This window comes from Equus quagga, chromosome 8, assembly GCF_021613505.1.
Source record: "Equus quagga isolate Etosha38 chromosome 8, UCLA_HA_Equagga_1.0, whole genome shotgun sequence".
In the NCBI taxonomy this organism is placed as follows: domain Eukaryota; kingdom Metazoa; phylum Chordata; class Mammalia; order Perissodactyla; family Equidae; genus Equus; species Equus quagga.
This window is the reverse complement of record NC_060274.1, coordinates 22,506,532-22,534,279: the sequence shown is the minus strand read 5'-3', so window position 1 is coordinate 22,534,279 and position 27,748 is coordinate 22,506,532. Positions and strand designations below refer to the sequence as shown.

Sequence of the window (27,748 nt, the reverse complement as noted above, 5' to 3'; positions counted from 1 at the left end):
TTGGACTTGCCATATAAAATTCAAATACTTTGTATCAGAATGGTCATCTAAGAGAAAATTTCCCTTGGTATAAAGTGTGAATACTTAGACTTTCTGCATGAAAGAGTCATGCAGATAATCCAAGCCTCTGTATTTTTTTGTTTTTTTAACCCGCTTACTCCCTTGGAATTTCTGTAGGCAGGTCATCACCTCTGGAAGTCTTCCTTACCTAGAGGGATACAAAGTCACACCGTACAAAAGTAAACAGGAATATGACGATAGTAACTTCTTTTCCCCTGTCTCTGCCTATTCTTCTGTTGTGTGGAGTCAATCTGTGTCTCCAGGGCTGAAATTGTGCATTTTGCCCCTCTCATCAAAGGCTCGTTGCGTATACCCTTTAGACGTCTTGATGTAACTTTGGCTGGAAGCTTTTTGCTCCTGCTTGAGACTTGAGATATTTGTCGGCTTTCAGTGTCCTTCCTGAATTTAGGCCATGTGTGCTTCATTGTTTGTAAAAAGAATAGATTCCTTTTTGTTTTTTACTTTAGATATTTTCCTCCACGCTTAACTACGTTTGTTGTTTTCTCTGTATTTTGAAAGAGAGAAGTAATAATACTGTTAATATCACCCCCCCCCCCCCCCGCTTGTTTTAACCAGAAGTCATAACATCACATCTTCCTTACATCCATAGGCACCTTCCCTGGATGATGAGCTTCACAGAAGAATTTAGAGAATAAATAATGAATCAGAGATATACGTCTTCACCGATTTCTTTAACTCTTATTTTTTTCTTGCCCACTGCTATGTTGTAGTCAATATTTGCCTTTTTCATAATCTTGTCTCTTATTATGAGTCACTTTCCCTTTTATAGTCATTAACTTTTTATTTTTCCTGAACTTTTTGAAGTCTCTCTGTTACATTTCTCCCTCTTTATCTTTCTTTCTGACTCTCTCTTTAGTATTAAGAGGAATCCTGACCAACATTCTCCAGGAATCTCTGTACATTTCCCACCGTTTCTGTCTTACTTTGTCATTGGACCTTTTGTATCCATATACCTAATTTCTACCTGATTTCTCACTCTAATACACAGAAATTCATTCTGAGGCAAAAACTCCCTGATAAATGGCTTCTTCCCGGACAACATTAATTTTATTTCAAAGTCGTATTTACAGAGTATATGAATTTGGCTCTTTATAAGCATTTTAATGCAAAATACTTTTGCATTAAAATATATAATTCTATGATTTTTTCACCTGTCTTTCTCCAAAGTTATTTCCCACTTTTCTTTCCCGTGTGCTGTGACTTCAGAGAAGTTGCTCTGCCCCTTCTGGGTCTCTCCCCAGAGCCCCCAGCTGCTCAGTGGACTCTGGAACTCCACTGTAGTTTTATCTTTATCGCAATAGATTTTCCTCCTGATTAAAATTTGAACCCTTCCTGGAGCAATGCCACTAGGAAGCCCTTAGAGAGGTGTCATCTTTTCTCTTCCTGTGGCTTCTGGCCCTGGAGGGAGGTGTCCGGCCTGAAGGGTGCACTCCCTCAGAAGGATGGGAATGGCGTTAATGCCCAGGACCCAATGGACATGTCTTTATACCTGCTGGAGTCTGTAGTGCCAGCATGTTTATCATGTGTGCAAATGATGGGTTATAACATTTGTGATTAAACTCCTTTTACCCTGTTGGTTGACACAGTCAGAATCCTAAAGGGAAGTACATCTAGCACTCTCCCTGCACCAGAGATCCCTGGGCGTAGCTTGAGTTTCCTAAGGAGGAAGGCGCAGAGCCCCCATGGAGAACCCCCTCTGGTCCCCAGAGGCCTCCCGGCTCAGCTCTGACTGCCAGGTGACCGCCAGCCTCGCAGAGGTCCTCCCCGGCTGCTTTCTCCTGGCTTCTTCTGCCCCACATCTTTTGTTTGTCAGCCAGAAGTTTGCCAGGAAAGCAATGTTATTTTTGCTTCCTGGTGCAGGGCATAAAAAGAGGGCAGAGTGGCTGCTGAATATATCACCTCTGCTCGAATTTTCCTGAAGAGACCTCTTAGCCCTGAGCTTTTCCTGGCACTCGCATTCTCCCTCTCTCTCACCTTAGCTGCAGCTATGGTAGCAAGAAAGACATGGGCAGGTTATCTGGGATTTGTATTTTCCACGCTAATGCTTCCTCCAATAAAAAGGTTAACTGAGAGTTGACAGTAATTGCTTTATGGGGGCATGAAGCACTAAATATGATTTTGTGACCCATGGACCTGCTGCGTCTTCTTCATGGGCTCTATCTCAAGGATATATAAAAATAGGGAAGCATTCCAATCAAAGATAATTGGAGTAAAGTTTTATTTGAGCATAACCTTGAAGAAATGGGGCAGAGTTGCTTGAGTGAACATAGCGTGTATCATTTTGATTGGTGTGGATTCCCATAAATGCAAAGCTGGCCTTGATTAGTAACACTAATGGCCGGAAACCACCGCCACTCCCAAGCCTTGCAACTCATTTTGCAGGAATAACCCATGGGAGGCTCTTCTTACCATGTGCAGTTTATTTCTGAACCCTGTCACCCTTTTAAAGAAGCATTACAAATAATTCTATGACATTATGTGGTCTGGAAGCACTGAAGTTTATTAGGAGCAATCAAGCCAGGAATGTCTTTTGTCTCCTGTGAGTTGGTTGACTTTTGTGCTGGCAGATACTCTTCTAGTTAAGAGCATAGGCTAAGGCTTTCAATCAAAAAGAAAAGGTGATGCAGAAAAAGAGGAAGAGTAGCAAAAAAGTGAATATATTGAGTATGAAATTGCCCCTCTCGAAAATCCTAAATGTATTTCCAGCCGCTATCCAAAGCAGCGTCTTTAATGACAAAGAACAGTGATACATTTTCCACCCACGCAAGTCAACGCATCCTGTTCGTTTGCAGCTGCTCAGCTTGTACAATGCACACAATCAAACCTCATCACCTCCCTAGTCCTCCTTTTTCCCTGGTGTCACTTGGGTTGCTCTAGACCAGAGACTGGGCTGCCGCCAAACTGACCTTGATCCATCCCCTGGTGAAGATGAGGATGCCCCTTTCTTAACAGAGAGGGAGTGGGTCTGAGAAGGCCCTGGAAGTCTGGATCTGTTCTAACCTGGGATGGACATCGGGGGATCCGGAGCAAACCAGCATGTGCCAGGATGAGCTTTTCTGGAATTTGGTCTTCTTATCTGAGTTTAATCTCAGAGCTATTTGTTAAGTAACCATTTCTGGTGCTATAATCATCTTCTTGTAGACGTGGTGAAGATTAGATATGTACCAACATAGTCTAGAATCCTTGAAAACTTGTTTTCGCTTGTGATGAGTACTGTATGGTGCCTGCTTCCATAGGAAATATATGGAAAATAGAGCTTGAAATCTCAAATACAAGCTCAAAGAAAAAGTATCCAGCAATTATCTTCAAAAACTGATTGTTCAAAGTCCTCATTTATTGACATGCTAGCTAACTCTAAGCCATCCTTCAGAAAAATTTTGCAATGCATATAAATTTAGATTGTCGCACCCCTACAACTTAAAAAGCTTTATTTTCATTTCTGGTTTTTGAATGTAGGAGATTGGCTTAAGTGCAAAGCAAACATATTAATTAATATTAGTTACTAATGTTAATGTGACACATAAAGGAAGGGAATTTCACTGTATTTGAGATTGTAAATAAAAGCAAATGCATATCCTTCTGTTCTGATGTTAAAGAGAAATGTTTAAAAAACACATTGTTTACTTTGTTCTACAAACTCTGGATTTAATATAAAAATACACTTAATATCTGCTGATCCTCTCTTTATTAAGTTCTCACACAGGTACCAAGAATCAAACTCTTTTTTTATTTTCTTTAAGCCTTCATTGATGTTTTAAGTTTCTTCAGATGCTCTTTTTCTTTCTCTTCACCTTTGAAGTTAAAAATATAATATCTGCTAGGTCATATTTTGCAGTAAAACCCAGTTCGTTTTGGGTTGAATCAATCAGGTGCTTTCACTGTGCACTGAAATTTGTGTGAGTTGAGTTGGCTAAGAGGGCAGGTTCATAGATGAGGATTCATTCAAGATCAGTAAGGAAGATGAACCTTTCCCTGCCATACCAAGAGAAATGCTCAGAAGACTGTGATTACCCAACCTAGGTGAGCAGTCTTACAATCATTCTTTTGATAGCCTTTTCAAAAGACCAAGGACACAATGTGATTAGATGGATGTACCTGATAGGGAATCAGGTTGCTTCTCAATGGTCTTAGATGTTCTGCTCCCCTAAATGGAAACCCAAGATTTTCTGCCTAGTTGACCTATTTAATTTGTACACTTTTCTGCTAACTCAGAGTAGTCAGCTTTCTCAATACTTGTAAGACACATTTGTTCAGTATAAAAAATAATCACACTTTCATAAAATTTTTCTGTAGGTGCCCACTTTTAATCATGCTACAGTGTAAACCACACATTTATATCCAGAAAATTCAAAGGGTGGAAGTTCTAGTCAAGTCAATCATTATTTGTGGTACATGGAGCTTACTAGGTAGCAAGAACAGAGGGCTAGAGCCCAAATGGCAGAGACTAGGAATTGGTCTTGTCTTTCAAGGGTCTCACAGTCTGGAGAAGATGGCTTTATTTTATAGGTTCTATCAACAAGTAAATTCAAAGGGGACATGATCAGTATAACAATACATGTGTCTAAGGTACAGAAGTGGCCCAGAAGAGGAAGGGACTGATATTAGTGAGTAGGAGGTCCTGGAAGACTTCCCAGAAATGAAGATATCTGAGGTCTGTTTTGAAGAATGACTAAAATCTTATTGGATGTATAAGTTAATGATGCTTTCAGCTGCAAGTAACCGAATACCCCCAGATATCCACCTGGCTCACTCTTTCACTTCATTCAAGTCTCTGGTTCAACGATTACCACTCAGAAAAACTCCCATGAATAGCCTATGTAAGTTAGTCTTCCCTTACATTGCTTTATATTCTCCATAATGATTACCACTACCTGGCACATTATATGTTTATTCTTTTGTTTCTGGAGTATATGTCTGCTCTGACTTGGTACACGCCCAGGGAGGCTGTGTGTTTGATTTACTACAGTAGCCCAAGCATCAGGAGCAGTGTCTAAATAATACAGTATTTGTTGAGTAAATATTCAACCAATGGTGGCTTAAGCAATAAAGATATTTAATATCTCACAAAATGAGAAGCCTGGAAGCAGGTAGTTTCAGGGTGGTATCGCTCAGTGTTATGAGACTTGGGCATTTGCTGTTTTCCAGTTTTCTATCTCCAGAGTGTTAGCTTTTGGTCCTCAGACTTGCCACCTACAGTCTAAAGAGGGTTAATGAACAGCAAACATCACATCCTTCACACCCATGTTCAAGGCAGGGAGAGGAAGGCGCTCTTCATGTTGCCCTCCCCAACTGGTCGTCTCTTCGTCAGGCAAATGAATCCTTCCCAGAAGTTCCGCCAGCAGACTTCCCTGTAGGTCTCCAGGATTAGGACCGTCCCGTGGCTGGAACCAGCTGCAGGGGAGGCGGGAAATCAAGTAGAACAGAAGCGGATGAGGTTACCATGAGGGCTTAAACTAATTATTATGACTTATCTTTATGGGTTACACTCATTGCTGCCCGAAGCAAACCAGGAGTTTCAAGAAACAATATAAAGTAACAAATTTCGAGAGTAACAGTTAAATATAAAATAAATAAAAACTAATAGGATTTTAGGTAACATATTGTTTGTTTTTCTATGTTGATACGAAAAATAGATACAGTAAAACTGATGAGACTAATTGTGGACGTTTTCTATCTTAGCTTATTTTTTCCATTCTTTCTCTGCCAATACCGTTCTTTCATGCATTCTCGTCAGTATTATCATAACCCACTATCTAAACCTGACATTTGAAGAAGTGCTTCTCAAAGAAGGTCAGATAATGTTACACAACTGACTAAATGGTTTATGTTCAGTTTCTGAAACTCCATAGGAAATTCGTTGGAGGTGGGTCTGCTTTAGACCACCAACTCAGAGAGGTGGACAACTGGGGTCACTGAGTACAATCTTCCTCTAATAGCTCTCTGAAAATTGTAGAGAATTATCATGCCTTGTGTATCACTTCACAGAGTTCTTACTCTCTGTGGGCCAAAAGGCCACAAAAAGATCTCAGAAAATGAAGATATCGTCCCATATTTATATCCATATGTAAAATATGTATTTGAAATATGTGATGAAGAAAAGGTAGAATTGATCTTCGGTAACATTAATAATGTGAATCATATTATAAAATAGACATATGATTCCTGTTCTCAAAAATATGACCTCCAAAACCAGGCTCTTTCGTATGCCCTTGTTTGAGGGACCAGAAACAAGATGCAATATTAGTTGTTGATTAAAAAAGAAATGAAAAGAAAAAGGGAACACCGTTCATTTTTCTTCTTCCTTCTTTCTGTGTCTCCCTCCCTCCCCATCTCTCCCTGTCTATCCCTGTCTCTCTCTTACCCTTCCTCCCTTATCCTTCTAGCCCAACCATCTCCTTCTTTATAGGAAAAGAAACAGCAGTTTGCTGTGTGTGTGTTCCTGAAATTATTACAGTCCCTGTGGGCATTTTGAGGTAACTCTTACCTGTTTTAGCTGGATCAAAATGTGCTGTGTTACATCAGCCAATATCAAAACGGACAGTTCCCCCCAAGGAAAGAGCTGATGGGCTTTTTATTTTTTTTTTTTGAGGAAGATAAGCCCTGAGCTAACTCCTGCCAATCCTCCTCTTTTTGCTGAGGAAGACTGGCGCTGAGCTAACATCCGTGCCCATCTTCCTCTACTTTATATGTGGGATCCGAACCGGTGAATCCCGGGCCGCCGAAGCAGAACGTGCAAACATAACTGCTGAGCTGAGCTGGTGGACTTTGCACTGACACAACATTTATCAACTTTTAGTTTTGGCCGAGCAGTTACCATGCTAATGATTTGCTTATTTTACCACAAATAGCCAGCCCTGGGTAGGACTTTCATTCATCCTGCCTTTGTATAACTCGTAGGAACAAAAGTTGGAGCGTAATTCTGACTCTGGGGTATGCGTTCCAGAGACACAGGTGGGAAGGTGGGCAGAGGAGGAGATGGGAGATGGTGAGGGGAGAGAGAGTGTGTGGCCTCGGTTCACAGGTCGCCCTGCTAGCCCAGCTCGCTGGCTCGTAAGCTCCTCCAGAGCCACTTTTCAAGAAGGGTCCCTCTTCAGATTGTCCCTTTGTCCTGTAGGTTAGGTCTATGCTTCACTTACACGTAGCGACAAACATCCGCTAGGAGTTCAGGCTGCCCTGGTGAAGTTTGGTGTGACATGAGGAAAACGCAGGGAGCTGTGTCACAGAGGGAACCAGGAGGCACCCTTCCCTCCCAATCTGCTCCTGTGTTTCTCCGGGTTCTCCACCACTTTGTTCATTAGTCAGCGTGGGGAGACTGGGGAGGGATGTGAAATAAGAAAGAACCCAAACATAAACGAGTGGTGCACCCGAGTTAGAAGGCGCGAACCTTCCTAGGCAGAGAGGATTTTTCTGCGCCTGTCTTTATCATCTCACCCCTTATCTATGTAGGGCCTGCTCCCTTTGCACCGTAAAAGTCAACTACAAAGTTAGAATGACTGCCTTCATGCAAGCGCACTCCCACGCACATGCCCAGGGGATTGCTGTCAAAGTTAGCACTGAGGCAGGAAGGTAAACAGCCCCTACGTTCATTGATGTAATGACATCTGTGTCTGAATATTCAGAAGTGCTGCCTGTAGCCCCCTGCCCCACAAATCACCTGAGAATTCTAAAGCAGACACCATATACCCAGAGGCATTTGCTGGTGCCTTTCTTTTATTATTATTATTATTATTATTTTATTGAGGTCACGTTGGTTAATAACGTGGTGTAAGTTTCAGGTGTACATCATTATATATCAGTTTCTATATAGACTGCATCGTGCTCACCACCAATAGTCCAGTTTTTATCTGTCATCATACATGTATGCCCCTTTATCCCTTTCGTCCCCCCCACCCCCCCCCCAGCCCTCTTCCCCTCTGGTAACCACTCTTCTGCTCTCTTTGTCCACGTGTTTGTTTATCTTCCACAAAGGAGTGAAATCATGCACTATTTGTCTTTCTCTGTCTGGCTTATTTCACTTAGCACCACACCCTTATGGTCCATCCGTGTTGTTGCAAATGGCTTGTGCCTTTCCTTTCGGTTCCAGCCTGTGGATGAGCGGTCCCATTTTTACTTTCTGAGACTTCTCACTGTCTCCCTCCCCATCTGGGCAAGACCCACAAACAACTGAAGAGGCTGCAAAATCTCAGGAGAGCTGATTCCTGCTGCGTGCTCCTGTGGCCAGACGCTGCGCTGAAGGCCTTGCTCTAATGATTTAGTTAATGCTCATAGCCCCAAAAGGTAGGAATTTCATTATTCTCACTTTAGAGAAGATGCTTCCATGTTACGGTTTTACAGATGGGGTTGCCACTGTCTAGGCAACTTGCCTGAGGTCCGCCGCTAGTGAACGGGCACCCAGGCTTGCACCCAAACACTCTGACCAGTGGAGTACTTGCTCTGAGCAGGGATGCCTCACTTTTTGACAAGCCAAACCTAACTTTGCTTCTCATCATTCGCCCAATAGACGTTTTCAGCTGGGAACATAAAGTCTGAGCCAACCACAATTTCAAGTTTAGCAGGATGCATCAACAGAAGAAAGGGAGTGGTACAGAATCTGGATCAAAAGTCACTGTTTATCTTTTTCCTTGAGGCTGTTCAACAAAGGACTGTTCATTTGTGCTTAATACTCAGCGGTTTTATAGTTTTACAGGCCAGTTTGCAAAGTACAAATTTTGGCAACAAAAGAACATCTTCCCGCCTTGTCTTCTCATTTCAACAATTGAGTACAGATTTAGGCTACCACATATTTACCCAATATGCTTGTTTTCAAGATGTGAAAATAAGGTTTTATCAGGAGAATTAGCTACATTTTAAAAAATGGTTACAGTATCATCTGTAAATCATCTCTGGGCTTCCAAGAAGGCATAGTGCATAGCTGCACAATTGCAGAAGAATATTTTTGGCAAAAAATGATCCAATGCGTTCCACATGGGTATCCTAACAAATGAACTGTGCCTACCCAGCGAAATATTTTACTAAGAATTGCCGAAAACCACTTTGTTCTGCTTTGCTTTTCTTTTTAAATTTATAATTTATCCCTTTACCTATTTTCCAACACAGATTTGAGGTGGTCTGAGTCAAATCAGTTCATCAAAGGGGCCCAGCTTCCTGGGCCTCAGCATGGTTCAGCGAAGGCCGCCTGTAAATAATCTTGCCTGTTTGGATCAGTGTCTTCTATATTATGCGCAGGATACATAGAGGAACCTTCTTAGGCATTTTATCTTGAAAAGTAAGGCAAGTCAGGAAAATGGGGAGAAATGTTCCATAGACCTTCTGGCAAATTCAGCTGCAATTGAGTGCCACACGCTAGTTGCTATATTAAATGCTCTCACAGGGTTTCACTTACTCTAGAAGGTGCTCTTATAAAAACAAGAGGCAGTAGACAATAGGAAGCTCGCTCATGCCTGCAGACTGTGATGTCACCAAGAGGACAGGTGCACTGAGGTGGGAAGGCTGCTGCCATGCTGACTGTAACAGCTGGTTCTTGCTTTGCTCACACCTACCTAGAGAATAATGCCTGCCATGTTGGACCCGGTCAGTAGTGACGGATGAATGCTCTGTGCTTGAAGAATTTCCAAGAGAAAGGGTAGGAAGGGAGGAAAAAGAAAGAAAGCCCTAGGGAGAAGAGTCATCCACACGAAATAGATTTTCTTTGGGTCTCTTAGCTCTTTGTGCAGATCAGCATCAAGCAGATGTTTCTCCCCAGTCTTGGCACCTTCCTGAACTGCTGATCCTCAAAGTAATTAGTTTAGTGCAACCTCCTAGCTCTTAATTGAACAGAAGCATTCTTCAACCAAAAGAAATCCGTAATTGGTCAGCAATTCTAGAGGGGGCCTAAGCAGATGACAAGGAATTCAGGTAGACCAAATGCCAGGAAAGATTCCAGAAATGCCATCAGGCAGACAGATGGCTGACCTCAGGCTGCATATATGCATTTTTGAGCCATTTTGGTTCCAAAGATGACCATTTGCTTGTTGACTCCTTCCACTTTATTTATAGAGCGCCGATCACCATAGAATAATTTAAAAGATAAAAGCAAAAGTCCACACACAGTTCTACAAGGAGCATTTATTACTTTTATAATAAGAAAACCACATATGTGTTCTCATTTGCAGATGTATTCTCATTTAGAGACTTTCATGCTTTAAATTTAAAGGATAAATTGTTCATAGAGGAAAAAAGAAGGAACATTGATACGCTGTTGATATGATACTAAAAAACAAATGCACCGATCTCTCCAAAAGTTCTTTTCCCATTGCAAACCTTGGACAGAATTTGCTACGTATTTTCCTACTTTGTTTATGCATATAATCTAAAATAAACAAAACACAGAAAACCTTAGCCTCCTTCCACTCCTATCTCCACAGCAGTTCAAAGGCAGTGAGGTGGCATTCTGTGGGTGTTCCAGTGTGCTGGGACAGCACTCAAATGCCACTGTAGCCAGGACCAAAGACCCAGACACTCAGTTCTGTCAGTCTATTTTGAAGTAAATGTACTCACGCTAATTAAATGATTATAGACTAAAGTTTGACTCAGAAAGATAATTAAGTAATTTATACTGATAAAAAAATATTGTCACCGACTGGAGTCTGCATAAGCTCTCCCTAGAGGCATGACAACTTTGAAGAGGCTAAAGGGTAGCCGGAAGATTTCTGGGTGAACTTGAAATCAAGGCAAGGGGTGATGTTTGATGAAATTAGTGGCAGGTGGTCAAATTACTATGGTCTGATCCATCCTTTTGCACCATAGGGATTGACTTGCTGGGTGGACCAGAATGCTACCTTGGGTGGCCAGGGGACCTTGTCCTCTGTACAAAGCTGGAGACACTGTCTTGCTTTTTTATACCCCTAAGCCTACCCAATATGGTGATCATTTTTCTCCTGTTAGCATATCCTTCTCGGGCAGACTCTAATTCATTTGATCAGGCTTCAACTTCCATGTTACAATAGTATCCTCGTCAGGCCATCCTGATACTACACCCAAGGCACTGAGTATAAGCCGTTATTGACACATGGCCACGTAACGCAGGATGCTTCTACGAAAGGATGCTCTAATGACTGACTTAATTAACTTTTATTAGATTACATTAAATGAGATTTTCTTAATTTTATTCTCAGGTGGTAACTTTAAATTCAAGTTATGATTAGCTGGACGTCTCTCCTATGTACTTATAGTTGCCCTGTGGGTATTCATTTTAGTGTAATCATATCTAATAATTAGACTGTAGTCCCCTTTTATTTAAAAAGAGAAAGGCAGACACAGCAAGAGTTTGATTATTCAGTGATTTTTATGATGACAAAAGGTATAAATAATTTTTTGAAATAGACACTTCTATCAATGCTAATTGATTGACAGTGGTTCTCTAACATAATAAAATAGTCTTGGGTGAAGTTCATGGATGTGTTTAATTATTTTATTTATTGTCACTTGAAAGAGAGTAAAAGAAGCCTTGCTCAATTTATTTGGGAGTGCAATTCAATTTAAAAATGGATCAATGTAAAACTTTGAACTCATAAGAGGAGGGTTAGTTATTAGAATGCTAAAATGACACATCTTGTGGAGTAATCTCACCTGTGTGAAGCGTAGGTGACCAATGTAGTCAAAAGAACCTGAGTCTTGGAGACAAACCTGGGTCTAATTCTAGATCCACCACTTCCTAATGCAAGTTCATAAGCTTTCAAAGTCTTGGTTTTTTTGTTTTTTTTTTTAACAGATTGGCACCTGAGCTAACATCGGTTGCCAATCTTCTTCTTTTTGTTTTTTATTTTCTCCCCAAAGCCCCCCAGTACATAGTTGTGTATTTACATAGTTGTGGGTCCTTCTAGTTGTGGTATGTGGGACACGCCTCAGCGTGGCTGGATGAGCCATGCCATGTCGGCGCCCAGGATTCGAACCGGCGAAACCATGGGCGACCGAAGCAGAGTGCCCAAACTTAACCACTCGGCCACGGGGCCAGCCCCAAAGTCTTGATTTTCTGTTGTGAAGAGTGGGCTCAAAAAAACCTAACTCGCTAGGGTTATTCTAACAGACAATGAGAGACAGGGTGTCTAAAACAGCATCTGGCAGACGACAAACAGTCAAAGAATGTCAGTTTCCTTCCATTTGCCCTAGCAATGGCATCACATCACAGAGAACATCATGTTAAGTGACATACATTGGTGACGTATGATGCTGCCCCACTGCAAACACTCATTCAAAAGGTTAGAGAATTCCAGGATTGGAAATTCCCAGGGTTTGTATGGTCATACCATGCAAAGTGCCAGAAGGAATTCTTATGCCTCAAGAAGACAGAAGAAGGTAAGGGGAAAGATTAAAATACTGGTAAAAGGGAAAGTAATAAACTGCTAGGTGCAGTTTACATTGTAAGTTAGAGATATGTCTTCTCTGCTACAACCTTCTCACCAACAATTTCCAACTTAGTTCCCCTGGAAACTTTGGCAATGGTATGTATACATTTTATTTTCTGCGAGAATCAGTAATTGGCTTACTGAACTTGAAGGTCAAAATTTGCACAAAAGAGAAAAAAAATTATGATTTCTCAGAAGATTTTATCTGTCTTCAGAATTTTCACCAGGGAAATTTGTTTATCTATGTTACTGTTGATGGATACTGGGCTTGTTTCCGATTTTTTGGCTGTTCTGGGCAAAACTACTCTAAACATTCTTGTACATGTCTCCTGCTCCACATATGCAAGAAATTCTCCAGGAAAAAGCCTCCTAAACATGTGCTGCAGTGAAATACAAGTGTGCCAACACACGTTGGTCACCTCAGCCCGTGAGAATCTGAGTACGGTGTCGGGTGCCGTATTCCCTAAGAGAGGACTGTTATTCCTTATTTGCTGAGAATTGTTATCACACATGATTGTCAAATTTTTTTAGATTCTTTTTCTGCACCTGCGGAGGTGATCATATTATTTTTCTCCTTTGTTCTGTTGATGTGTGAAATACATAATGACTTTCTAATATCAGACTAACCTTGCATCCTTGGGATAAAACTGACGTGGTCATGATGTAGTATGTTTCATAAACATTGATGAATTTATTTTAAGGTTCTGCTTAGGATTTTTGCGTGTGTTCATGAATGATATTTGCATGAGATTTTCGTTTCTGTAACTGTTCTTTTCTGTTATGATATCACTGTTATCCTAGCCTTATGAAGTATGCTGGGGCACGTTCTCTTCTTTTCATCCTCTGGAAGATTGGTGAGAAAGAGTGGAGTTGTCCCTTTGAGTGTTTTATGGAAACCACTGCTGATGTGTGTCTGTCTTACTCTTCTTGGGAAGATTTCTAACTTCTGACTTGATTTCACAATTATAACATTATTTGGATTTTCTATTTCCTCTTGAGTCAGTTTTGATAAGTAGTGTTTTCTGAATTGAGAATTTTATTTCATCAGATTTTCAAATTAATGACAAACTTGTCCACAAATGTTTTTGATAATTTTGATCTCATGATATCTGTAGCAATGTCCCTTTTCTCTCCTGGTAGGTATTTCCTGATATTCCTTAAATTGCTTATTTATGTTTTCTCTTTTTTTTTTCTTTACCAGCCTTGCCAGAATTTATCTTGGCTTCATTGATCCTATCTTGTATGTTTGTTTTCTATTTCACTAATTAGTTGGCTGTTCTTTTCTATTTCTGAAGATGTATAGCTCACTCATTAATTTTTACTCTTTCTTCTTTTCTGGTGTAAGTATAGAAGCCTATACGTTTCCTTCAATTGACACTTTATATCCCACAAGAATTGTATCTATCATTTTTATTATTGTTTATTTATAAATATTTTCTAGAGTCTGTCATGATTTTAGGTTCAATCCATAAGTTTTTTAAGTAAGTATCTTTTAGATTTCCAAACATATAAGAATTTTTAGCCTTCTATTATTGATTTGGAACTTAATTGGATTTTGATTAGAGACTACAATCAGTAGGATACCAATACTCTGAGATTTTTTTGAAGCTTGCTTTTTGGCCTAGATGGTGGTCAGTTTTCATAATCTCAACTTGTGCTTAAAAAGAACACGTGTTTCAGGTCACAACATCCTCCTGAATGCCCATGTCAGGCCACGAACCCACGTGATGGCTTTCCTAGGGCTCTGATGGCTCTCCATGGTCATGAAGTGTCAGCGTAATTTTTCTTTCTCTTTCCTCTCAATGCAGAGCTAAGGTTACAGCAGGCCCATTTCCTTACTGTCCTCTTGTGTGCTGAGGGTCATTCCTTATTCACCCTGACACTGAAGGGGTAACCCTCTGCATACTAGTTTTATGTGGAGGCCTCCAGGCTCCTGCCTTGGGCAATCTTTATCTCCTATCTCCTGAATCCCACAGAGCATCAAAAGCTAAGCTCATGGTCACTGAGGTTTGACAGGTACCTCTGGAGGAAAGCTGGCCTCTGTGCTCGCTGCCCTCCTGGATTCTCACTCTCACTTTATTTTGACATCTACAGTTTCACTACTTTTTGCCACATGGTGGTTTATTTTAAAAAATGTCTTATATTTCCTGGATATGTTGTGAAACACAGAATCAGGATTGTCTAGTATGATATTGTATATATTTAAGAAGGGGATATATCTATAGAATATATATGTGAATATGCAGACGTATGTGTGGGTGTGTACATTTTTTTCTTGTATATGTGAAGAGAAACTGAAAGGGTAAAAAAGAAACTAATAAATGGTAACCTACTTAATGTTTTATTAGCCTTTTATTTTTTTGGTTGTTTTCATTGAGAGAGTAATTCGGAGCATTTATTTCGCCATATAGATGATATTTAAGCTCTGATTCCCTTTCTACCACAAGCCTTATCTAAAGAGTGGGCTCATCCTTGGCCCTTACTGAGTCTCTTTTGTGTCAGTGTCTCAGTAATAGAAGTTATCTTAACTTTAAGTCCCTTTTCAGGAAGTGATTGGGCCAGCTACGTCAGGGTCCAGCTCTACCATCGCGCCGTTAAAGGACATAACTGTTTCCATTGTGTTTATTGGATCCAGCTACGTGACTGTGCGTTTTGCTGGAGCACCTGATTGCCCTTTTCATTCTGTCTATGCTGTTGGCTGTACTCTTTGTAGTTTTCCATCAGAGTCACAACTACTCCTGATTCATGCTCATCATATCAGTATTTCTTTGCCCCTATTTCTGTAGCTTGATGGATGACCGGAAAGTGAAAGAAACAAAAAGTTTCCTTCCTGAGGGCCTCATCTTCTCCACACCCTACCCTCTCACAATACACGCCACCTTACTAACCAGGCCCACCACCTCCAGGATGCTCTCTGGGCAGTGTAATAAACCTTCAAACATCGCTCTTCACAAAAGAAGACTGCCACCACTGGAAGGCAATCCCAGGCAATTGGGGTCCAGTTGGAGGAAAAAAAGCAAAGATGAAAGCCATCTGTTCCATGTTTCAGTCAGTGGTGACACAGGCCTGACAGAGATGCCTGAGGCTCCAAGGAGAGCCAGGACCAGGGGAATATGGCATGATTGGTGCAGTTTCAGCCTGTAGGCACAGAAGTGACATGGGCATGACCCTTGACAAAGAGTCTGGGCACCCCGGATCATAGGGACTTTGCCCTATAAGCTGGTACTCTGGGGAAGACTTGCACCCCAAAGATGATGTGAGAATAGATAGGAGCCTATTAATTAAGATTTGAGTAGAGATGAGGCATAGTTTCAAGGTACACGACAAGACCCAAGTATCTGTTAGGACCAGCAAATATTCTGCATCAATCCTCTTATCTATCCTGTGGATATAAACTTGCCAGAGGGAAGATGTACCTAGTCGAATAATCCTTATTGAGACACTTGAAATAATGCACTTATTACCAGTGAAGGCAAACAGGATTCTCCTGACTTGTTCTACATTCCGTGTTGTTTTCCTGTGACTTTGATGTCATGTTCCATCCATGATTTTTCTCCATTTATGACCATTTTCCTTTTCCTTTTGACTTTTCTAGAATGATTAACCAAACATATTTACTTGCCAAACATTCATCGATTTCCCGCTTTGTGCAGACCTTTCTAGAGAAACCAGAAATGAAATTGCTTTTGGCATTTGTGAGGTAGTGGAAAATATGTATATTGGTCTCTGCCCACCCTGGTTCCTGACACAGAGCTCCTAAAACCCCTGTAATTTCCTAAGTGATAAGAGCACTAGGAGCGTCTTTTGTTCTAATGAGGCAACTCTGGGACGGGCTCCTGGTGACTTCTGCATGGGAGCTGGTCACCAGAAAGACCAAGCTATGATTAGTAGCTTGGAATTTTCAGTGCCGCCCCCTCTCCTCTTGAGAAGGAAGAAGGTCTGAAAATGGAGTTAATGATCGATCATGCCTAGGTGATGAAGCCTCCATATAGTCTAGGATTTGGGGAGCTTCCAGGTTGGTGAGCACAGGGAGATGCTGGGAGAGTAGCAGGCCCAGAGAGGGCATGGAAACTCTGCAACCCTTCCACGTACCTTGCCCTACACATCTCCGCCATCCGGATGTCCGTCTGTGTCCTTTATCACATCCTTTTAGAATAAACGTTAAGTAAATGTTTCCCTGAGTTCTGTGAGCCACTCTAGCAAATTGATAGAACCCGTGGTGGGGGATCATTGGGACCTCCAGCCTATAACCAGTTGGTCAGAAGTACTGATGACAACCTGGACTTGAGATTGGTTTCTGAAGGCAGGGGGCAGTCTCGTAGGACTGAACCTTAACCTGTGGGATTTGACATTGTCTCCAGGTAGATAGTGTCAGAATTGGGTTAAATTGTAGGACGGCCAACTAGTGTCAGAGAATTGGTTGGTGAGGGGGACTCCTAATGAGGGATGCAGCTGACAGTGCTAGCAACTGATATTCCCAGTATCTGGAAGATGATGGATGCATGGGCCCTGAAGAGGGGACCTGGGAGAAGCACCACAATATCCAGTACAGTTATTGGATACACGTATAAAACTTGTTGACCTTGCTTAATTACCACCCTTAGCTTTCATGAATACAAAGATAAAGGAGGAAGAATGATGATCTCAATGCAGAACCAAATTCAATGAGATGAAAACTTTTTCATTAGAAAAATCTTAGCACTTAGGAATAGAAAGCAATTTATTTAACCTGAGGAAGGGTGCTTTCTGTAGCCTGCCCTTCCATGGTGGGTATAACCCCTCTGTGGGCCAAGCGCCTCAGGTTCAGTACCCACTCCACCAGCTCGTACATGCCACGGCCTTCGCCATGCCTCCCCAGGGCCACAATTCTGACTGCTCTCATTCTGGGACTGGCATTTGCTTCCAGGGCAGCCCCGGTTTCTGTGTTTGCGACTGTGCTGGTTTTTCCCCTGTTCTTTTTTTGTCTGTATGGGTGGTTGTTTTTTTTTGGCTCCCAGTGATTCCCTTTCTTTCTTGCGTGCTAAGCAATACATTTGAGAGTGTATTTGTCGTATGTATTCAGCACCTGGTGTTTCGCAGCGGGAAGGTTTTCCAGCATGTCTAGTCCACCATACTGCAGAAAGCCAACCCCAGCTGTCTTCACCAAGGCAGTTTCTCCTTTCACTGCTTATAATATGCCTTTCCATTTTATGTGGCTTTATATTTTACTTATTTTTAAGTCTGTCCATTCACCTTTATCTTCTTCTCTTCTTTAAGGCTCGATTTTTCTTCTTTGACCTCTTTTCCTTAATGGAGAATTATTTGATCATAAATTATACTTTTCTTGGCATAATTTCCCTAGTTTGTATTGTTCCATTGCCTTCTTTTGGGAGGGATCATATTCTGCTTTATCTCTCTCTCTCTTTTTTTCCTGTGGTATCTATGAATACATTCCATGCTATTTCTTTTTCTCAGGCTTACTCATCCTTAAATGGGTCTGTTCCTCCTGAGCCAGCTATTTGTGAAAGGGTAGAAGTGGAAACAGGTTAGGGAACTGAGCGAGGGCAGCTGGAATCTCCGTCTGTTTTCCATCACCGTCCCCTGGAGAATGGCTTCTTTCTGGGCTACACTCATTTCTCTTTCCTTGACTCCTGGTCCCAAGCCTTTTGTGTGGTCACAGGGAGCTGGGTGTTTGTCAGGTGAGCGTGAGCTGTGCATTCAAGCTGGTTACCACGGATCCTTGTTTACTTAACAGACCCACATCCTGCTTGTTGCAGAGATGACATGCTGGCTCATTTCTACTTAACATCATCACCTCTGACTCCTGAAGCCAACCAGGGATCCGAACATTTCCCCAGAGCTCCCATGCATCTCAGACCTCCTGCTCCCAGCAAGGGCCATCTAGGGTCCCTTCGTGAGTGTCGTCTGTTGTGATCTCTCTGTTCTGCTCGCTCAACCGGGGAGACCTGGGGTCTTGTTTCTTACACCAGAGTCTTCCCCTGTCCTGGTTCAGTTGTCTTAATACTTGGCAGCCTTTTGAAAAGAGTGATGTTTGGATTATGGGTGTTTCCTACTTTCTTTGGTTTCATTTCTGTTTCTCATTGTCCTTATTCTTGGTTGATTTCAGGAAAGAGAGCCTTTAGTCTTCCATCTTGATCTACAAGTCCAGAGGAGGATTAATTTAGGACGATAGAAAACTTCAGTGGTGAAGGAGGGGCTGATAGAAGATCTGAGAAGGGATAGGCTAGAAGAATAACCTTGGAAAGAAGGATTATCTTCCTCACGACAGGAAGACAAAAAAGTTACAGAGAACATAAAAGAGAGATTTTAGGTCAATAGAAAGAAAACTGAAGTCGTAAAAGGGTACTTGCTCCTATGGGAAATGTGGGGTCTGCCACATATAAGGAGCAGCAATACACCTTTGTTCATTTATTCAGCAACTTTTTATCATAAATATGTTATATGCCGGGCAATGGGGGAACGGCAATAAAGACAGACAAGCTCCTGATCTCTGAGACTTCACTTTCTCACTGAATAGCCAGACAATGAATAATTGAACAACAACAAAAAGAGCCTCTTTTCCCTCAAGGTCTATGACACAAAATAATGGCGCAGCGGAGTCATTGGCAAGGCTTCCATGAAGAGGTGCTGTTTAAGCTAGACCTGAAGAAACAGAGAATCCAGCCACGTGAGAAAGGGCAAGAACATTCCTGGCATGGAAAGTAGAAAATGCTACAGTCCTGAGGCAGAAAATGGCTTAATGAGTTTTAGGAGCAATCAAATTGTCAGTTGGAGCTTAGGGAGTAAGAGGGAATACAGTACAAGCCGAGGTTGCAGGCACGAAATCCTATGGGCACCTAGAGAAGCTGGGTTTGTATTCTCACATTATTTACTCAGCCAGTAGAGATAATTAAGGACCTAAATGTAGATAAATGTGGATAATTTATAAATTCCACCAGAAAGATGAGAATTGAAAGCCATGAAGAAAGGCATAACATCAACACGTACTTTAGAAACTCTCTAAGTGGAAATTCTGGTTTTAAGGTAATTTGAGCAGAATGCGTAGTATAAAAAATATAATGTTACCCATAGCTCGTAATTCAAGTAGAGGAGTTCTGTGTCACACTTCTAGGAATGAGTACTAGAAACTAATTGTACTCTGAAACAAAAGATACTACAACGTTTCAGAGGCCCCGTGCTTCACTGTGCATTTCTGAATTTGAGGGTATGGCTGAGGGAAGGCAGCCAGAAGGCGAGCTTTTAGGGACTCAGGAGCTCCTAGATTTGGAAAGTGGGAAGACAAGGGCCTTGTCAAAATGAGACTTCCACTCTTTGCATGGAGGCCATCAGACAAAGCCGGAACACATCCAGAACACATAGCTTCTTCTCAGGCTCCATGTGCTTGGAAAGAGAAATTACACGGGAAACATGTCTAAACATTACCTCTCAGCAAAAATATGACCATGGAAAGAATTGATGGGAAAGCAAATCATGAAAAGGAATCTGGAAGCAAAGGAATAGAGCTCAGAACAGAACTTAAATGATTTCAGTCAGTATTTGGTAAAGTCTGGGTACATTGTAATAGATTCGTTTTAAAAGGGGAAGCAATTTTATAGGAATCATGTTATGTTGAAACTAAAGACTTTCAAGATGTATTCATTAATTTCCTCCTTCCCTCCCTTTTTCCTTCCTTTCCTCCTTCAATAGTGGGTGTTTGAGATAATGCCAAACGGCCTTTATAGACAACTCTATAGATAAGTGACTTTTATCTTTAGCCTCCTTCATGGCAGACTTCTCTGTGACGTCCTTCGTGTTCTAATCCATTTTTACTAAATTCCAAAGATTTTCTCATTAATCAGTAGAGCGTCTTCTTAGAAGTGGACTAAAGCTGATTAGCTTCAGCTTCTACTGGACTCCATGAGAGACTCCTTACAAAAAGAGACAAAGTGTGAATCTGGTTTTCTTTTGCATTCATTTCTAATAGTTCTGGGGGTTAAGATGAGGCCCCCGTGGCTAGCTGTAACACAAGAATTCTTTCTGGGAGGCTGGAAGGACTGGGAAGTGACTGTGTTCCTCCCATTCTCAGTTCAAGTACAGTATTCTGGTCCTGGCAGCTGAGAAGCAGCAGGTGTGTGCTGAGGAATAGCTGGCCATTGGTGCTGGCCAGAGAAGGAGCGTCTTCACAACAGCGGAACGTTTCAGTACCACTTCGCCTGTCCAAGAGAACCTATTTTTGTTTCGTATCCGTGCCCTGGTCGTAGAGTTCAAACTTATTTTGGGTTTGCTGATGATCATACTATCAAGAGGATACCAGCGCAGGAAGCCAAAAAGCTACCATCTGTGTGGTGTTTATATCTCAAGAATTATTTAGGAGACTAATTACTCAGCTGTGCCTCTTGACCTTCTAGTGTTACACTAAGAAACTTGGTGACTGACACTTTCTTGAAAGGCACTTCACTTTTCATAACCCGTGTAATCCCCCCAATATATGGTAGGGGTCAAAGGATTAACCAAATTGCACTAGTAAGGATGATCCCACAATGCTTTCCATGTGGTAGGGACACCATGAATGGTCACTCCTAGTGAATAGAAAGTAGCTCTCAACAGTGGTGTGCTGGTAAACAATTAACAAAGGCTCACCAGGGAAAAACCACCTGATTTGTCGTATTTGCCAACTTCTATAGTGGAATATTAAGAACAACTTATAAATTCAAAAACTTAGATGAAATGGAGAAATCCTGAAAAAGGCGAAAGTGACTAAAACTAACTCAAGAAAAGAATGGAAAGCTGGAAAATTCTATGTCTATTAAAGAAATTGAATCCACAGTTAAATCTTCTCAAAAGGAAACTTACAAGTCCAGATGGCTCCACCGGAGAAGTATATCAAATAGGTAAGGAGGAAATAAGGCCAATCTTGCACAAAGTCCTCCAGAAAATAAAGGAGGGAGCACTTTCCAATTTACATTTTGAGGCCAGCATTATCCTATTACCAAAATTAGAAAAAGACGTTATGAGAATAGAAAACTAACTACAGATTGATATACTTTATGAATAAAAATGGAAAAATATCCTTAATAAAATGTCAGCAAGTTGAATCCAGCGAAATATAAAAATGATGATACATGATGACCAGGAATTAGGTTGGTTTAACATTCACAATCGATATAATTCGTCATATGAACGAAATAAAGGAGAAAAACTGTATGATCACCCCCAGATATGTAGCAAAGTCATCTGAAAAATTTCAGCACTCATTCATTACTTTCCTAAGTTAAGAATAGGAGAGATTTTCCTCAACTTGATAAAAGGCGTCTAAGAAAAACTGCAGCTAATCTCAAACTTAAATGTTGAAAGGTTGAACCCTTTCCCTGAGATAGGGCAGAGGGCAGGGCTGCTCACCCTAAGTCGCTTCTGGTGAGCACTGCTCCAGGGCCCCAGGTGGTGCAGCAAGAAGAGAAAAAGAAGCAAAAAGCATACAAACTGTAAAGAAGAAACACTGTTTTTATTTGTAGTTCGTGTACATGTAAAAATCTACAGTAATTTTTTGCATAACTACTCAAACTACTAAGTGAATTTAGCAAAGATACAGGATACTATGCCAATATACAAAAATCAGTTGTATTTTTGTATATTGGCAACAAAGAGCTTAAAAGAACTTAGTACTATCCACAGTAGCACAAAAAACACGAAATGCTGAGTGACAGGTTTAACAAAATATGTGCAAGATCTGTACACTGGAAACTGCAAGCATTGAGAAGTTTGAGAAGATGTCAACAAATGGAGACATAAGTTTTGTTCCCGGTTAGAAGACTCAATGTTAAGATGCTGTTTCTCCCCAGATTGAATATATTGATTCAGTAGAGTCATAATCAGAATTCTAGGAGGATATTTTTGTAGGAATTAACAAGCTGAGATCCTAAAATTTAAATGGAAATGCAAAATACTTAAAATAGCCAAAACAATTTGGGAAAAGAAGAAGAGTGGAAGCGTATTGTCAGCAGAATTCTCAGATGGCCCCAAGATTCTGCTCCCTGCTCCACAGCCCTGTGTAATCCCTTCCCCTTGAGGAAAGAAGGTACCTGTGAATATGAGGAGGTATTGCTCTCATGATTAGGGTACCTTATAGGGGAAAGGTACAGAGATTTCCATCTATGGCTCCATTCCAGGATTGAAAGACTTCATGCCTGTGTGTAGACACCCAGACCAAATGTAAAACTTTGATCCCCACCCTACAGAAACAGATGCCTCTTAACCATCTCTCAGGTCAAGGGACACACACATTTATTGTGCAGTCAGCTCTCCTTGGTCAGTCCCAGGAAGGAGGCCCACACAGGCCCTGAGGCACACTTGGGTCTATTTGGGCAGGGAATTCCAGGTCTCGGTTTCCCAGGATGTGGTGTAGGAGTGGGGCTGACCGTGGGTAGACAAACCACTTGGCCCTGGGATCTCCTCCCTCCATGGGGAGGAGGAGACTCCACCTGGCTGCAGGAGGATCTTCCACAGCAGGACACCTCAAACTTTCGTGTGCAAATGAATGCCCTCAGGGTCTTGTTAAAAGGCAAGATCAGAACATATCAGGCTGGACGACATTCAGCACATCTAACAAGATCTCTGGTAACATGGGTGCTGTTGATCCATGGAACCCACTCTGAGTAGCAAGGCTGTAAAGCATGGGGCCCAGGTCTGAGGGCAGGTCACACTGATACTCAGTACCTTTGATGTCTCAGTGGAATGAATAAATCAAAATTGTGGATAATTCAAAACTTACTCATTGTTCCTAGAAAATTCTTAATGATAGTTAATGTTAAACTAGTAATAGTTTTTTGTCTTCTTTTATCTTGTGCATTTATCAACTGAGTTTGAAAATAGTTGACCCCAAGGCAGGGTAAACAACTGGAAACCCCAACCTGGTATTAAAACAATGTGTGTAATCTACAATAAATATTCATCACATCCTAGGTTTTAAGGATGAATTTCTTTTTAGGCCAAGATTACCCATGTCATGGCTGACACACTTGGAAAAGAACTTTGGAAACCTTTTGACTACTAGTCTTAACCTATAACCACCAGGAGGTTTATAAAAAGTGGCATTAAAATATTTGTTACTGGGGCCGGCCCGGTGGCACAGTGGTTAAGTTTGCACGTTTGCCAGTTGAGATTCCGGGTGCAGACATGGCACCACTTGTCAAGCCATGCTGTGGCAGGCGTCCCACATATAAAGTAGAGGAAGATGGGCACGGATGTTAGCTCAGGGCCAGTCTTCCTCAGCAAAAAGAGGAGGATTGGCAGCAGATGTTAGCTCAGGGCTAATCTTCCTCAAAAAAAAATTGTTTTTAATAAAATGTGGGGGAAAAGGATGACTTATAAGAAATGAGATAAAAATTGTTTCTGTTTATTACTCATGCTACATTTTACCCTTGTATTTATTATTTTGAGCTGTAACTGTAAAGAAACTTTGATCCCTCTCTCTGGGATGGTGCCCTTTTCCATGCTACACTTATTGACTATTTACAAAAGCATTTACTTTTTCTTTTAAATCCTATAGTGAAGGTTAAGACCTTGGGTCATTCATTCCTTTATTTTATCCGAGCTTCCTCTCTCATCATTAGTTTGAAGAAAGATAAGATAATAAATTCAGTACTCTGCTCTCTTTTTGATAATTATGCTGCTGATGGGTCAAAATAAGGCTCTGGAACCCAGATGAACTTATAAATTATTCCAAGAGAATTAGGAATCTTCCTTTACCCTCATGCCCTCTGCTTCTCAGTGCAGCTAAAGCCCATGTAAATTAATACATTTGCTGGAAAAGTGACTTCGGGACATTTTATAGCGGTGATTTCAATGCTGTTAGTGGTGAAATAGAAACTTGAGAATGTGGAGATTAATTTAAACCACATGATGGGTTCAAGGAAAATACAGTACAGCTTCTTGAATGTGTGCTAACTCTGTACAGTGCAGAATGGGATCCAGAAAACCACTAGTGAACTTTTAAACCCTTTTGAGAGAAATCAAACCAACACAATTAGCCCTGGAAGGGAGCTGTTCCAGATGACAGACAGATCATTTCTCTCTCCCTCACAAACAAATGCCTTTGCCTGAGAGAACACAATTGGGAGATCAAGGAAGAGGAAGGACCCCAACCTTTACCCCAGTGGAATGAAGTTAGAACTATCTTTCCAGAAATTAGCTGGTTTACTGAATTGTGCTTCATTCTAGATTGCAATTCTTTGGGGTTCTTTGAACAATACGTGACCAACAAATTTTCTGTTGTGAATAGTTGGTGAATTCAAAATAAGAAATTTCTTTTGTCTTCCAGTTCGTCGTAGCGGTGTTCTGGATCATTTATGCCTACGACAGAGAGATGATTTACCCGAAGTTGCTTGATAATTTTATCCCGGGGTGGCTGAATCATGGAATGGTGAGTGGACTAAAACAAACGATTTCATTTTATTTAAAAAAAAAATCTGTTAAAGAGCTATTTTCCAATTTAGGCTCTCCATAGACTCTACCTAAATAGCTGTGAAATCTTGGAAGATTGCAATGAGAGATTACAATTCAAGAAGAATACTGAATGGAAATAAAAAATGTTTTCCCATGAAATTGAGTCACTATTAAAACTATGTAGTAGATGAATCCACAGTTTAGAAGAGGTGTCAGTGGTGTTAGATACACTGCAACTAGCTTATTCCAGGATGAATTTAATTTCTGTGCCATTTAAAGGCTTGTCCCCTCTTGGAGCCTAAGTATTGATTCCCACCTGCACACCTGTCGACACCCTGCTCTTCCTCCACCTCACATCAATGAGACTATGTTGACAATAACCATTGCACTTGGAGACTTGCCCCCAGAGGAGCAACAAAGCTCTTATTTTCCCTGGGAGACCTGCTGCAGGCATGGGAGGTGTCTTCAGTGGTGGCTCTCTGCCTTGTCAGGTTCTGCCCGTCCCAGGGTATTTGTCTGCAGCTGCTGGGTCCTTGTCTTCTTCTCCGTGTAACTCTCTCTGATGCTTTAGCCATGGTGTTAACCTCACAAGTTTCAAATCAGATACTTTGGTTGGTTTCCACATCACTTGAAAAGATTTGAGGATATGTTTTCTGCAGAGAAATGGTGTCGTCTTCCCTTTCTGCTTCTGGAACTGAGCACTGTTTTGTTGTTAACTAAGAAGCCTGTATTTTTGGGTTACAGCAATTTTTAGAATATGTCACTGGGTGCTCCTGCTGAAAAGGGCAACCTATCACAGAAATTATAGGGGAACGAAAAGCTAGAAGTCATGAGTCTTAGGTCCAGAATAAGAGTTTCCCTTCTGCCCCCAAGTTTGGTATATTTCAAGAAAAGTGGTGTGTACTAACGCACAAACATTCCTGTCCTGAGGGCTTTCATCAATGCTTTCTTAAGCCAACGCGTCAGAAATGCCACATCTCAGAGAACTGGAATTTTTTTCGAGGCCAGTTAGACCCGCGCTGTTGGAGGATTAACATGGCACCTCTGGTCTACTTCCAAACAAATAGCGGGGTCTTGTCAGTTCAGTTTAACCGTCCAAGAGCCTGACAGGGTCCTTCTGCCCCTCTCCAGCTTGTCACTTTTCTTGAACGTGGGAGACCCTTTCTTGAGCCCATGTCTTTGCAATCCTCTGACCCCAAAGCACTTCCCGTTCTTGACTGGGAAACTCCTCCTCATCCTGCTAGTTTACGTAACATCTTCTCTAAGGAGCTTTCCTCACCCCACAAGCCAAGTGAGTGCTTCCATTATTTGTGCTTCCACAGCACTTTCATATCTCTATTGTACATATCAACGTCCCCCACAAAAGTGTCATGCAAAACAGCAGCCTTCAACTCCCAAGCACTCTGCCTGGCCACAGGACATTTGGTAGGATCAATCCATATTTATTAGATTGATGAATGAATTCCATATAGCCAGTTTTCATAATTCTTTGCCAGTCGATACTAATAGCTACTGTTTTTCAAAAACTTACTGTGTGCCAGGCCTTCTATAGTGGTTATACCATTTAATTTTCACAATGGTACTATGAACGAGAAGTTATTATCCCTTTTACAGGTAAAGAAACTGAAGCTCAGAAAGCTTCTTACAACAGAGGGGTGTTAGCTGAGAATAAATGATTGTATCACGTGCTATAGAAGTACCATCCTTGACTCTTTGGCCTTGTTATCTATATTCCAAAACTGCACAATATTACCTTTGGGCTAGAGAATGAATCACAGTCTTTGCAGATCCTGGCACTATTTAATGTTTTGAGCGGATGGTTTATTAAGCATGTATGCAGCCATTAGGACTTCAACTTGACTCCCATAATTTTCCCTTGATTTACTTTGATGGGTTCAAATTCTCACTCTTGGAGACAAACACTACTTAGAAATGCAAGGAGGGTTTCAGAGACACAAGCATTTAGGAAAAGGAAAAGAAATTAATATGTGTTAAATCCTCTCAGATAATATGAGCTCAATAGATTCTTTCACAATGAATTTGGTTTCCTAATAGAGATGAACGATCATTTCTTTGCTTTTCTTCATGCTCCAGCTTATGGTTCCAGAATCACTAACAAAGAAATTGTATATGGTAGCTGAGAAATATTTTGCAATATTAAACAATTTATATTACCCTAAATTTGCATATATGTAACTTTAAATAGAATATTCATAAATGCCTTGGCAATTAAAACATGGATGTTAAATGCTGTAATCGTGAATAATTTTTATAAAAATGTGTAATGAGTTATGAAATGTCAAAAAATTAAGCATTTTCAGCTTTTTAAAAATTTTATTTAAAAGTTTAATAATAATTATAATTTGTATTTGCTTTTAACTTTAATAGATTACTTTCAATATTTAATTTTAACAATAATTCCTTAGGGGCCGGCCCCACGGCCGACTGGTTAAGTTCTTGTGCTCCGCTTCAGTGGCCCAGGGTTTCAGCAGTTCAGGTCCTGGGTGTGGACATGGCACTGCTCGTCAGGTCATGTTTAGACGGCATCCCATATAACACAGCCAGAGGCACTCACAACTAAAATATACAACTATGTACTGGCGGGCTTTGGGGAGAAGAAAAAAAAAAGATTGGCAACAGATGTTAGCGTAGGTGCCAATCTTTAAAAATAATAATAATAATAATAATTCCTTAAAAATTGTTTATATTTATTTTAATGTTCATATTTTGATGAAAACATTAAAGATGTCTATACTTTGTATATACATATTTTTATTGAGATCATAATAGTCTATAGCATTGTGAAATTTCAGTTGTACATTATTGTCAGTCACCATATAAATGTGCCCCTTCACCCCTTGTGT

General features: G+C 40.9%; 1 protein-coding gene across 5 annotated transcripts in view; it reads left to right on the top strand.

The window, feature by feature from the left end:
- Positions 1-27,748, top strand: part of AIG1 (androgen induced 1) — a 226,843-nt gene that overhangs the window by 57,277 nt on the left and 141,818 nt on the right. For all 5 annotated transcript variants that reach the window (XM_046670435.1, XM_046670434.1, XM_046670432.1 and 2 more), the window contains one exon: positions 24,760-24,861. In XM_046670435.1, the coding sequence (XP_046526391.1) occupies positions 24,760-24,861 (102 nt within the window). The remainder of the gene's footprint in view (positions 1-24,759; positions 24,862-27,748) is intronic.